The sequence below is a fragment of the Solea solea genome, chromosome 12, assembly GCF_958295425.1.
Source record: "Solea solea chromosome 12, fSolSol10.1, whole genome shotgun sequence".
In the NCBI taxonomy this organism is placed as follows: domain Eukaryota; kingdom Metazoa; phylum Chordata; class Actinopteri; order Pleuronectiformes; family Soleidae; genus Solea; species Solea solea.
In genome coordinates this window covers 13389800-13403128 of record NC_081145.1, presented here as the reverse complement: position 1 = coordinate 13403128, position 13329 = coordinate 13389800, and the positions used below count along the sequence as shown (strand labels likewise).

General features: G+C 42.3%; 1 protein-coding gene across 4 annotated transcripts in view; it reads right to left on the bottom strand.

Moving 5' to 3' along the window:
• Window positions 1-6469: 6469 nt before the first annotated feature.
• The window catches only part of LOC131470080 (synaptotagmin-7-like), a 33961-nt gene continuing 27101 nt past the window's right edge, over window positions 6470-13329 (bottom strand). For all 4 annotated transcript variants that reach the window (XM_058645607.1, XM_058645605.1, XM_058645604.1 and 1 more), the window contains one exon: window positions 6470-12658. In XM_058645607.1, the coding sequence (XP_058501590.1) occupies window positions 12554-12658 (105 nt within the window). In that variant the 3' untranslated portion in view covers window positions 6470-12553. The remainder of the gene's footprint in view (window positions 12659-13329) is intronic.

Here is a 13329-nt window from a genome sequence, read left to right as displayed (position 1 = left end):
AGAACAACGGGAGCCAATTAAGGTACATGAGAAAATCTGCCATCATGGGGATGGGAATTTCCTTCAAAGTGTAGGATGTCGTTGTGACATTTAGAGCAGACATTTCTCATTATTCATTCCTAATTGCTCTCAAAGGCAAAGGGAAGCGTTACAATTTGCAGTCTCTATCAGCAAAGTATGGTGCACATTTAATTTAGAGGTTTGTAATTGTTTATGTCACTGTCTGATGTCATAGCCATTACAGAAATTGAGATATGGTTACAATTACATAGCCACTCAAAACATTTGGAATGGACGTGTTTGGACTGGCCTCGGGGACTTTATGAAGTCACTGGGGGCAGTCAATTACTGTCGCTTTACTACAGTGTCTGTTTACTGATGCACAGAAAAAGGTTTATTGCAATAGCATTTTCTTTTACTATCGTTATAACAAAGGTTCACGATATATGTTGTTCAAACACATCAAGGATTTACCGTAGATTTTTTCTGCCCATAAAGAAGTTTCAGACCAATCAATCTGTCGCGATGACTCTCAACACTGACTGAGTTTAACAAAACATATTGTGGTAACATTCATCATCCAGCCCTATTTCAACATGATGCGAAAAGGTCATTTCACTCTTCAACCTTAACATGCTCTTAATTACAACAGTGACGTGCCGTTTTTGACCACTTTCACGATACTTTAGTTCAGCATGTTAGTGCTACTTAAGATTAGCAGTGATTTCATTATTATTCAATGCATTCAACATGAAACTAACTCCTGGAGAAATTGAGATAACGTCATTATGACTTTATGTGAAAATTGAGAGGATCATCAAACGGTTTATCCTTTAATATCTGGAGCAAATTTACTAGTAAGATATTTAATTGAAAACTTAATGTGGACAAATAGTCAAAGGATCACAAAAATCATGGATTTATCTTCCACAGACCATGAACATTTAGAGCAATTGGGGGACTGAACATCAACCCTAGATCTGGGCCAGCAAAGCTGAACAGAACTCACTGGCAATGACTCAATGATCAAGATTCAGGTAATCAGTTCATCAAATAATAAATGATTAAGCAAATAATAAGCTGGGTTTGGTGTTAGATAATTATTTATTCACATATCGTGTCAATGTATGCATTAACACAGGGGGGAAAATTAAACTCTTGACACAAGTGTAGTAAAAATTATTTTTTAATATGGAACAAAATCAGAGCTCAGCTCCATGGCTCCATCCACCCAACACACTCTGTAACACTGATGGGTGGAGGAGAACGAGAACAAAGAAAGAAAGAGTAAGATCACAGTTCGCTCGGCTAAAAAACAGGAGAGGCTAAAAAAAAAAAACATGGAACGCAAAACTCAAGTGCTACTGGGTTCGACCTCAAGACGCCCTCCCTCCATTACCTCCTGACCTATGATGTGACCAACAAAGCCACGGCTCTGTGATGCTTCCCAGGGCTCTACCACCTCCTCATCAACCTCACCTGCCTCTTCCCTGCGGGAAGTGACCCAGGAACCTCTCAGAGCCAGGTGTAGTCAGCATGGAGGTGGGTTTGGAGGAGCAAAGGAGCGTGTCTGAGGGTCTTTATGCTGAGAGCTGTGTCAGTAGAGGGTATGTGGTTCTCGGAGGGACGTGAGCACAGACTTCTTGATTATTATCATGGCTCCAGTGGAAATGTCTGTGGTTCAGTCCCTCTGCAGCTTCACACCCGGCCTATCTGTGAAGACTAATCAACTTTAAAATGTTGCACACTTCAGATTCAAATGGAATGTTTGAAGTTTTTGGAGGAACTGAGCGCGGGCAGGAGGAAGAGAACGTCCGCAGACGACACCCAGTAAGAACTCATTACTATCCTAATACAAGGACATCAACAGAAGTACTACACAGATATATACAGAGCAACCAAGCAACACATCGGAATACTGAGTAATAAATCTGGTGTGGGAAAGGGAAGGTAACAGTTCACTGTAAATGCACATATCCCACTGCTTTTTCCATGGAGTTGGTCCAAACTTTAAGGCTTTTCTAATGCTACGAACATGGCAGCAGTTAAGCCACCACAACATATATTTGTTTCACAGGTCTGTGCTTGACTTCTGAATTATGGCTGCTTTGTGTTTCTGTGTGCTGAGCTGGCAGATGCTCTTCTCCTCAGAGTCTGTGCGGGAAAAACCAAGACACCACAAACGTATGAGCGGGCATGAGTTGCAAGGATTCCTTTTTCTTTGTTTTCTGCTAAACCATTCTCTGGTCCACAGAGGTCTGTAGATAAACAAGCTCTACAGTGACTTTGTGGGTGATGGATGAGAGCAGCTAATGGGCAAAAAAGAAAATCACACATAAATGAGGAAGCGTGGATTACGTGGAAATTAGACTGGTGCTGTATGCATTACCAGCTGAATGGGAGAATAAATGAACAATTAAGCGGAGGAAGTGGAAATCTATACTCGGTGGAGGATTAAAATGAAGCATCGTAATGATGAAGCAGAGTGTGCATGAGGAGGGACATAGCGAGAGAGAGAGAGAGAGACAGAGAGAGAGAAGGGGGGGGCATCTGCCAGCTTCTGCAAACACAGTCATCCTGCACTTTAACACACGCTGCATCACATGACAAACTACATCAGAGGGAGGAGGGAGGGAGGAGGCACTGCACAGAGAGCACTAGCACTACTATGGACGGACACACACCTAACACACACACACACGCACACACACACTACTGCACAGGGTCCAAGTCTGCGTTCCACTGCACTCTCCTGGCTGCCAGAATCTCGCTGTGTCTTGTCAGGAAAAACAACAACAAAGAAACCTTTTTAACAAAGTAACAGACAAAAAGAAGAACAACACATATTTGGCAGCCCACTGGCTATTAAAAAAATAAAAATAAAAATAAAGAAATAACCAGAACCGAAACCTAGGGTATATAAAAAGAACCAGTGGCACCGGATTTTACAGAAAGCATTTTGTCAATAACTGGCTTTTGAACAGCTCTACGCTTTTTCTTTTAGTCTACCAAGTATATACTATTAACCTTACCAGGCAGCTAAAATCTATACAGTACTGTCATTTTTCATATATTTATAGATATTTATACACTATACAAAGTTGGCAAAAATACATAAATACATTGAATTAGATTGTACACATCACAATTGTGTGTTTTTGAGTTAGAGCACTCTTTGTTGAAGAGGTGGGTCATGGCAAGTTGAGAAAGGAGGTGAAGAAACAGGAGTGCTACCCTCGACATCCCATAATGCAGAGGGCATCACACAATCTGACTCTATACGTGATATTTCAAAGTACGGCAGAAGATCAGTTAAGTGTATTGCTTATTACCTACCTGATAAAAAATGTCCACATATATATGGCAGGAGTTAGAGGCTGCTCTAACTGATTCACACGGTCTATTTACAACCAACAAGAAAAGAAAATACTCTGAAGGATCTCGATTCAGGGAAAATAATCGGAATTTAATTTTAGTGCATCAATAAATGGCAGACTGTGTGTGTGTGTGTATATGTGTGGGTGTGTGTGTGTGTGTGTGTGTGAGAAGAGAAAGAGACTTCCATTGAGACTCCCTTTTAAGGACGGTATTACAAATGAAGGCAGTATCCTCCTTCCCTTCGCTACCTCCCTGCAGACAGCTGCTGGGAGTATCTGCTCTACTATAACAGTCCTAAAAGTAATGTGAAAGTGATAAGCTCCATCCCTGTCTGTACACAGGCCCGCCCAGATACATAAGGTAATGGCGTACACAAAAATAAGGAAGTTGGGGCACTGACACATGCAGCAAACATACCTGCGACTACAACAACTGTGCAGTTTGTTTATTTATTTGTATTCAGCAGTAAAGTGAATGTACTATATCTGTGTTAAAAAGACAAAGGGCATATTTTGTAATCATGTCATTCTTTCGTGTTTTATCTTTAAAAAGGTAGAGTATGCAGCATTTTCTGAAAAAAAAAAGCTAAAACTAAAATGATGTATAGATGAATCCAAAAGCAATCCCTGTCAATCATCAATGATTTATGTGGTGGTGTTCTTATCTGCAGAGATGCAGACAAAAACATCGGGGTCAGGACGTTCCTGGGCGGCAATATTTAATCATGGTGTTTTTATACTCCAGCAAACAACAGGGAGGAGGTGGGACAATCAGATTACAGCTGGGCCGTTATCACGAGGTGCGATGATGTCAAGAAACACTAGGTCTAGGGAGGCTAAAAAAACAGCGTGAATCTGGGTTTGGTCTTCGTGTGCTGGTGAGAACTGAAGCAGAGGACGGGGATGACGAGCGATGACATGTCCGTGCTTGCAGTAAGCCTCAGTAGCTTGAAGCTTAAGTATTGGCATTTCTGTGATTGACTTAATCTGTTTACATGCCCGCCTATGAAAAGACAGTCTGTTATTCCTGTATACTCGACCTTTATGTCTGACAATACGGTGGTTGCCCCGAATCGAGAGATGGGACAATTAAGAGTTCAACCCACATAAGAGTCTAAATAAAGTCTAATTGAGCATGCAAAATTACACCACATCAGTTGCATGGTGTGTGTCCCTTCCTCTCCCCTCTCCATACATGCCCATTGCAATGTCTGCCCTCAAGCAGAGCAATAATGACTTCAAATTCAATAAGGAAGGCATCATCAGTGTCAGTACAGGGCCAATCCAGCCTAACACAATGGCATTACAGTAAATCCTAAAGCCTGGAAGCATACAGGGTTAGATGTGATGCCAAGCAACCAATGAAGAGCGACTCCACAGTGAGGTGAACAGTTCCCTCACAGTCAGGGAAAATTCAGTTTGTAAAAACAAATTTGTTACGTTTTATGGCATATATAACACAATCTGTGCCATCATCTCTTTCCTGGAAATGTGTATGTGTGCATGTGTGCGTGTGTGTGTGTGTGTGTAAGGTTAAGGATATGAAGGCATGTGGCAGTGTTGCTACAGAGAGCTGGGATGTGTTGGGTATCACTCCTTCCCTTTTTGTTTCTCATGCCCCAACCTCATGACACCTCCAACAAAAATACAGCAGACATCGAAAGCCCTTATTCAAGAAGGGCAGGTATAATCAGATTCAGCATCATCAACAACACCACTATTATTCATGAATATCATAGTTTTCTTCATCAGTTCGTGTGACAAATGAAAACAAACTCAGTGTACAACAAATGTTAAATTTCACCAACAATATTTACATAGAAAGTTTTCAAAAACAGAAGGAATTTTTCTTATCACATTTCCATAAAGAAATAAACCAAAACACAAGAACACCAAGCACACACACACACACACACACGTACACACTGACCAACAGTCAAATGTGATCCAAAAGAAAATATATTATTACTTATTGTTTTTCATATTCATTTTGTTTCCATTCGAATAATGGTTACTTAAACCCTGATAGGGAGAGGTCACATTGGCTTTCACCAGATGCTTAAAACAAATGAAAGGGTGGTTGGAGGAGGCGAGGTCTGTCTGTGTCGCGAAAGACTCCCATGTGGACCGACGGGACAGATGACAAAGGTGACCCAAAACAATCCTGAACTCAACTGTCATGACATGATTCAGCAGAATGCAGTGTCTCCAGGAGGAGAGAAGTACAACCTGATTTCAATACACATCAATACACACACACACACACACACACACACATCCACATGACGTTCTCCATAAAGCAGTGTACATTTCATTTATTATTGCACAAGCTGCTGCACAGCAGGCACCTTTCCAACAGAGTGAGTCACTGACACTCATCTAAAGAAGCCATATCTATTAAGGGAAACTAGCAAAGAATAGGAAAGATGCTGAGAGAAGGATATATTCATCCTCAGACGAGTCCCTCACCAATCCTTTGGAAAACAGGTGTGACCCCTTCAGCCAATAAAGCTTTAAGTTGTTTACAACATAAACAGAGGGGAAGGCTGATGGTGGCATTTGGAAAAACACACCCACAAATAAATAAACACCTCAGGGAAGATGGAGAAGTCCAAGAGACAAATCTATTAGTCATAGTATACAGCCAATCCAGATACGCACAACAGTAATGAAAGTAAAGTTTCAGGTTCACAATGACAATGCTCATCATTCCACATCTGAGTTTAGTTTGTTAGCATGCTAACATATGGTAATTAGTGCTAAATACAGCGACTGTGACTGACGGGAATGTCCATGTTGAAGAAAAACAGATTTTATCCACTCAGTATAAGGTTCTTCTAATAAATTCTGTCGTTAGACAGCATCTTCTGGAAACTGAAGTTTGTAAACCGCTTGCTCCCCACATCATCAAAGTCCATAGAGTAAATCAGCTATTTTAACAGGAAACAGGAGTAAATCCACTGCTCCCTATCAGTAAGTTTAAATGTGTTATTTTGTGACCTTGGTGTTTGGAATCCTTTATCCAGATTTATCAGATTGACACAAGTTTACATAGTGAGGCATCATTCGCTGATATTATTAAGAACTTTACTCCTGTGTCCAGCTGGAACATGCTGTCTAATGGTAAGACAAATTGGTAAACATACTCTTAAGATATTGACGACCTAAGATGACATATCTGGTGATTCCATTCCTCTCATCTATGGACTTCCCAAAGGACAAAGACATCAGCAGCAGCATCAACTCAGTGACGTCACAAAACTATCTAGCCGCAAATTTAGCACCTCTGGTCGGCAACACACCTCACCACGTCAGGAATTCCCAGGACTTTGCAATCAAAGCCAAGGGAATTAAACTAAACCAGGAGGAAACCATGGTGTCGTACGATGCAACAACATCCCTCTTCACATGCATTCCTACCACAGAAGCAGTGAAGATGACAAGGAAACGGCTCATGGAAGACACCAAACAACCTCTGCATAAGCACACGGCACAGCACAGAAGAGCCAGCTCATCTGGACAGGACTCAGCTGTCCACCTACGTCTTTTGAGGATGAGAATCTTTGCTTTCTGGCCAGGGAAGACAGATGGTTTGAAAGAGGAGTGAAGGAAGCCTCGACAGAGGAAGTGGACAAAAACAACAACTATGAGCCACCTACAATGATGTCCGGAGCTCTCTTTCTAAAAAAAAAACAAAAAAAACAGTCACACAGAGCAACATTCAATTCCAACACCCATGCAATAGCAGAATGTGTCTCACAGATGACAGGCAACTCAAGCAAGTCCAGTCACCAACAGCTAGCGCAGAAGATGACTAAGATGATATGGATCCTATTAGATGAGCCTTCTGTTGAGTAGCTCAAATCTTCCTTCTGTCCCTGCTGCCAGCCACATTTTCAGTAACAGAGAGCATCCATGACCAGGCCTGGCTGTCTGGACACAGCGTTGCTCTCAGCAGCAAGCTCTGCCAAGACAATGCTGACAGTGTTTCAATACCTGATGCAGCCACTACTTGTTGAAATATGTTAGTCTAGTGTTAAAAGTATTCCAATATTCAGTCATTTGTTTTTTCATTAGGATCCCCATTAGCTATGCCCTAAAGCATGGCTAGTCTTCATGGGATTCACATATTCTCTGCATTAATATGAGTCATCATGCTTATCTCACCGGTGCCCACTCACTGCCATGATCTCGCTCCCTGATGTCACATAAGTACACCGGGACTGCTGCGTCTCGCTGGCGTGTCTCCCCACACCTCCATCATGTTTACGACTTTAGTTTCTGATTTATCTCTGACTTAGACGGACAGAGAGGACGTGTCTGCCCTTCTCCTGAAAAAAAATAATTACAGCTCTAACATTATAATATTTACGTTTTTCATGTAAAGACCCGAGTTCACGACACAGTCAGAACAAGGGCCTTTCTGTGTGGAGTTTGCATGTTCTCCCCGTGTGTGCGTGGGTTTGCTCCAGTTTCCTCCCACAGTCCAAAAAACATGGAGATTCTCTAAATTGACCGTAGGTGTAAGAGTGGAGGGTAGTTTGTCTTTATGCGGCCCTGTGATGCACTTTGGACCTATGTCAGCTGGGATTAGCACCAGCGCCCCTCATGTGGAGGATAAAGTGGTAGAAGAGGAAAGAATGTTTTTCATGTATTCAGATACAGACTAGACACTAAAATGACAGTAACAAGTGTCATTAGTTTATGTAATATTGCTGGTAGAATGTTTACATCATTATCAACAGTTCTTTTCTTGGTCTATTTTTGCTGGGAGCATTATGCAATGTGATCACGTGTGCAGCGAGACTAAAAATAGCCAGTGTAACAGTGTAGGTTGATGGTGCCTGGCAGTCAGTGCAATTAATGATTATTGTGAACACCTGTGAAGTGGACTGATACTACAGTTTTTAAAGTCTCGGCGCTGCTATACTCAGCACTCAGAAAGGCCTCCGGTCCAATCAAGTTACTCGCTCGCGACTGGTCTGAGCTAACCGTTGCATAATGTGTGTTTAACTACGGTAATCAAACAGTAATTATCCACACCTGCACCGGTTGGCTTGGCCAGGGAGCCGAGTGGTGATGGAGAACGGAGCACGAGCCGATGAAGTAAGTCTTGACTGAGAAAATCTGCACCGCGGCCACGCCGTATTCCTGAGCTCAGGGTGATCGGAGGTCAAAGTCGACGGTGTTGCTGCCAACAAAATGCAATAAGTTTCGAGGTGTGAGACAGGTGGCACTATAATAAAACTGGGATTTAGAAATTGCTCTCTCCTTTATACTGTTTGGCTCTGAGCTTATATCCATGTTAATGGCGCTGCTGTTTGATTGCTGGCTATTATAAGTGAGTGTGATACTTTCTGGACTGCCACTGACACACTCTGCCTCCTGGAGTCCGACTCTGTTGTATTTTATGAGTACTTATTTTATAACTATGGACAGTGTTCAAAACACTGTATACTATTTCTTTCTATTAGTAGGACTGACTATTTTTTTAAAGGCAATGGCCAATCACACAATCTTTTAATTTAGACAGATCTATAAATCGGTCTATGATTTTCCTTTCATTTTCTGCTCAGATTATCTTTAATTGGCTGGATTATGTCCAAACAGAGATGAGCCCGTAGCTGGAAAGTCTCCCCAGGGTTTTAGTCTTAGACACCTGCTGAAGTGATCCTTGCATAAAAAGCAGGGCAGATATACCTCGCCTACACTTCAACAGGTGAAGTGTAATCATATTAACAGCATACTTATAAAGTGTCATATCAGTTCTTCGATCTTTGGGGGGGCTCAGTAACGTCCTGCCATTATTTGATGACAGTCCTACTAAGGAACTTTTGAAGAACCTAATCTAAAAATAGGCAATATTGTGTTTTGAGTTTGCGTTTAAGTAGCAGTCTGCATTCGAAATCACCAAGTAATGTAAAACCTGCACCTTGTACCCTCCCAGCTGCCAGCCTACCTTGAGGATCAGTGGCATCACACAGTGCATTGTGTTACTAAAAATAAAACCACATCCCCAGAGTACAGTGTCATTGATGACAAAGCACTGTAAAAACCCCTGCAGCATAACAATTTATCTCTCCTTGAGCGAGATGTATTCTGTTTAAAAGGCAGCGGCTGAGGTGTTTACTCGTCACCTGCGCATCTACATATTCAAAACAGGTTTGGTTTTCAGTCAGCCCACTGATTATTTTTCCCCGCGCTGACTGACAAGTCGTTTATCCCTGCACATCACCGTCATTGTTACTAATGTGAGCTCTCATGCTTTTTGCCTTAGGCAAGTATTACCTCAGCAAACTAAGAGCCTCCCCAAGGTCCAAGGAAGCAGATTTTGCACCTTTCTGACCACCTGAAAGCAGAGTAATGTAGTGTGACACTGCAGGCAGTGACTGTCAAAACAGCAAACCCTGCTTCATGCTGGCCAATTGTTCTGAAGGGCGCTGGATCAGTGCATCACAGCGGCCAGCACCGAGATTCACACAAAGCACACTGCCAAGAACACTTCACGGCACGTTGTGTACCATTCAGAATTAAAGACACGGTGACAAACCTCGAGCACTACAATTGGACTATCTTTCAATTTGTCTTATGGTGAGCAGGTTATCATTAGCATATATCAAAACAAGCCCGAGTACTGATACTGCATTACCACAGCCGGGGAATTCTCGAGTGAAAAACAAATGACTGATTATATTTGCTTGCTCAGTCTTACCTGAGAGATGTTTAAAATTTAGATTTTCATTTAGAGAACATCAATCTTTGTTGCAGCATCTGCATCTGACGAGCAGGCAGGATTATGCTTCATAGATCCTCATGGATATAAAACACAGAGAGTAGATAACCCATTAAAAATAACAGCTGACGTATTCATGTTGCTGTTTTCTGACCGTTTTATTTCCAACAAGCAGGGCAACTATGCCAGTCCACTCTGTGGTGCTCTCAAGCACTCGGGGATGAGATAATGTCTTATCTGCTTCTACAGAATCTCAGGGTGGCAGAGCCGGCCATCGGCTCATATCACACCCACTGTCAGTGATACACAGCCCTAGATAGTTTCAGTGAAGAACAACAAAAAGTCAAACAAGGCCTCGCTATCTTATTTTCCTTCCTGTTTTAAAGCCCAAACGCATACAATGTACAGTTTCCAGATATGCACCAGCATCACGGATAGACACACACAGACGAGAGAGCTCAGAACCTGCGGTTAGATCAACACATAGTGTATTAATGCTGTTGTGTTGACCAGCTTTGCGTGACAAACAGATTGGCCTGATCTGAAATGTCAGACGCTCGTATCCTTCCACCAGGAGTATGGTAGCTGGCACACAAACACTCACATGTATGCATGCATGTACACAGGTGCATGGAGAAAAATAAGAGGAACCACGAGAGGACGATGAGAGCCCTACATCCATCCTCTGTGTCCTCAACTTCATCTCCATACCCTGAAATCACAGAGCAGATGTCGCCTCTCCCCAACTGCTGCTCACCCTTTCCGAAACTCCACCCTTAATTTTCACCAGCACTATAATCATCATCAACATGATCATCAACATCATTATTGTTATTACATTTTCAAAAAGTGCAGATAGAATGTCTCCTCATTTAGAAGGCAGGGCAGTAAAGGAGGTTGGGGAAACAATGGCAGTAATAAGAGCAAGAAGAGAGCAAGATAAGAAAGAGAAAAGAGAAGAAGATTTCTGCCGAGTCATAATTGTGTTGCTCCTGTGAACACACACACACACACACACACACACACACACACACACACGTGAACACGCCATACAATTCATAAAACCCTGGAGATCATCCCCCTTCAGTACAAATCAACAGCACAGGGCAGCACAAGGAATTCATAGCATCGATAAACACACAAGTGTGCACACAACCAAATATGTGTGCACCAACATCACAAACTTGACTTTTTGCTTCTGTTTTCATATTCACATTGGAAGATTTTAAATTGGTTTCCTATGGTGGTGATGCTGTGAAAAATGACATCATCATATCTTGGGTATTTTTTTTTTTTTTTTCTCATCTTCTTTTTTCTCTCTCCATGTCAGGGCATTTTGTCTGGAAAAAAACAGGAGCAGTCCATTTCAAAGTTGAATGTGTTCCCGCTTTCCAAACTTGGGAAAGTTCACTTTAAGTTTTGTTTTTTTATATATATATATATATATATACTCTCTATTTTTGTTGGAGCTACGGCAGAGCACCCACAGCACACTGATGAGACAAAGGGGTCTCCAAAAAGTGGATTGGGGATGGTAACGGGGGGGTTCACTTATATTGTGCCAGAGGTGAAGAAAGAGGGAACAATAAGTGGAGAATTAGAAGTATATAGACAGGAAACAGGGAGGGAGAGAGCAGGAGAAAGGGAGACAGCAGTATCAACAACTTCATCTCGAGTTCAGCTGGTTTCATCACAAACTGAGTAATGATTGCTTTTGACAACTTCAGCTGAACATTAAACCGCTTTTGAGTGAAGGGGGGGAGTTCTGAAATGGGGGGGGGGGGGCAGGATATCATAAACAGGAGACTGATGACAAGGACGAGGTGGCAAATTAAGAGAGAGGAGAGACAGAAAACAGCAGACGGACTATGATAACATACCGTCATGTGCACGGAGGAGTTCTACCAATGTTTACGCCTTCATATTAATATGTACATACAGTACATACTGTGTAGCATCGTGTACCTGGAATAGTCATACAACAGGATTATGTGAGATTAGATCATTTCTTTTTTTTTTCTCTGTGATCCCACGGGACTGGCACCTTAATTGGGTCAGGCGCTGCAGTGCAGTTTAGAACCAAGGGGGTTGAGACAAAGCAACTGAACATCAGACTTCGACAGGCAAAGTGCATTAGGACAGACAGAGAAGAAGAGAGACAGAAACAAGGGCAACAATTGGCAAACAGGTGAGCGTAAATTAAGACACGGCTGTATGAGAGGAGGGAACAGATGAGGACAGAGTTGTCATAGAGTAGTAAATGAAAAGAGTTTAAAGGTTTAAGAGAGCAGATGGCTAATTGTACCCGTGTTTCGCAGCCTGGCAGCAAGTCAGTCTTGTGCATAAGGACGGGAGTGAGAGAAGGGGAGGGTAAAGGGGGGGGGGGGTTGTTGAGTAGGGGGAGGAGACAGGAAGTGGCCATGGAGGAAGCTGGGCGGCGCGATCAGGCCTTGAGAGCGTGCCACTGGGCAACGTTGGTACGTGGCCGAGCGAGCATGTCTTTCCAGTGCTTCACCTCAGCGGGTCCACTCTTCCATGATAGGTAGATCTAAGAGACAGGGGTAAGAAAAGGGACTTAAATGTACACTGCAGTCCCCGTCCAGATGTGGAACAGCAGCACTGATGGATTTCAAAATAAAATCTAACCATCCTGACTTCAAGGGGTGCTTAAAGCTGCAAAGCATAACTTTTGGTGCTTTTTTGTTGATGTTGATGAAATTATTCTGCCTCTGTTTGGTAAAAAGCTACATTTTTGTTATGCAGCACCCTTTGTCTGACAAACACGCTCTGTCAAGCAATACTATCTCACTTCTGAAACTTTTTGTGTTTGCAGCCGTCTCACTTTAGAACAACAACATTTATTGTATGCAGCATGGTAATGTCCCCCGGCAACACGATCTAAACACGGCTTTACTGGAGACACAGAGAGTCATGTGGAGCTGATAGGCTTAATCAGCATTGTGTGAACTCATTTGACAAATGTTTGAATGCAACGGACAATCCATGTAAGTCAGACAGTGCTTCAGTATAGAATAACAAGAAATTCAGCCATGTCACGTGACAAGATGGGTACCAGTCTCAAGTTAGCTTAGACAGACAACTAAAACCAGTGGCACACAACATAAAATTCTCCTACAACAAGATAATCTCTAGGCGTATTGATTTAACTCGACTCTCCCCAACAACAACAAATTGGCTCATTTGTAAAGTTACATGTAT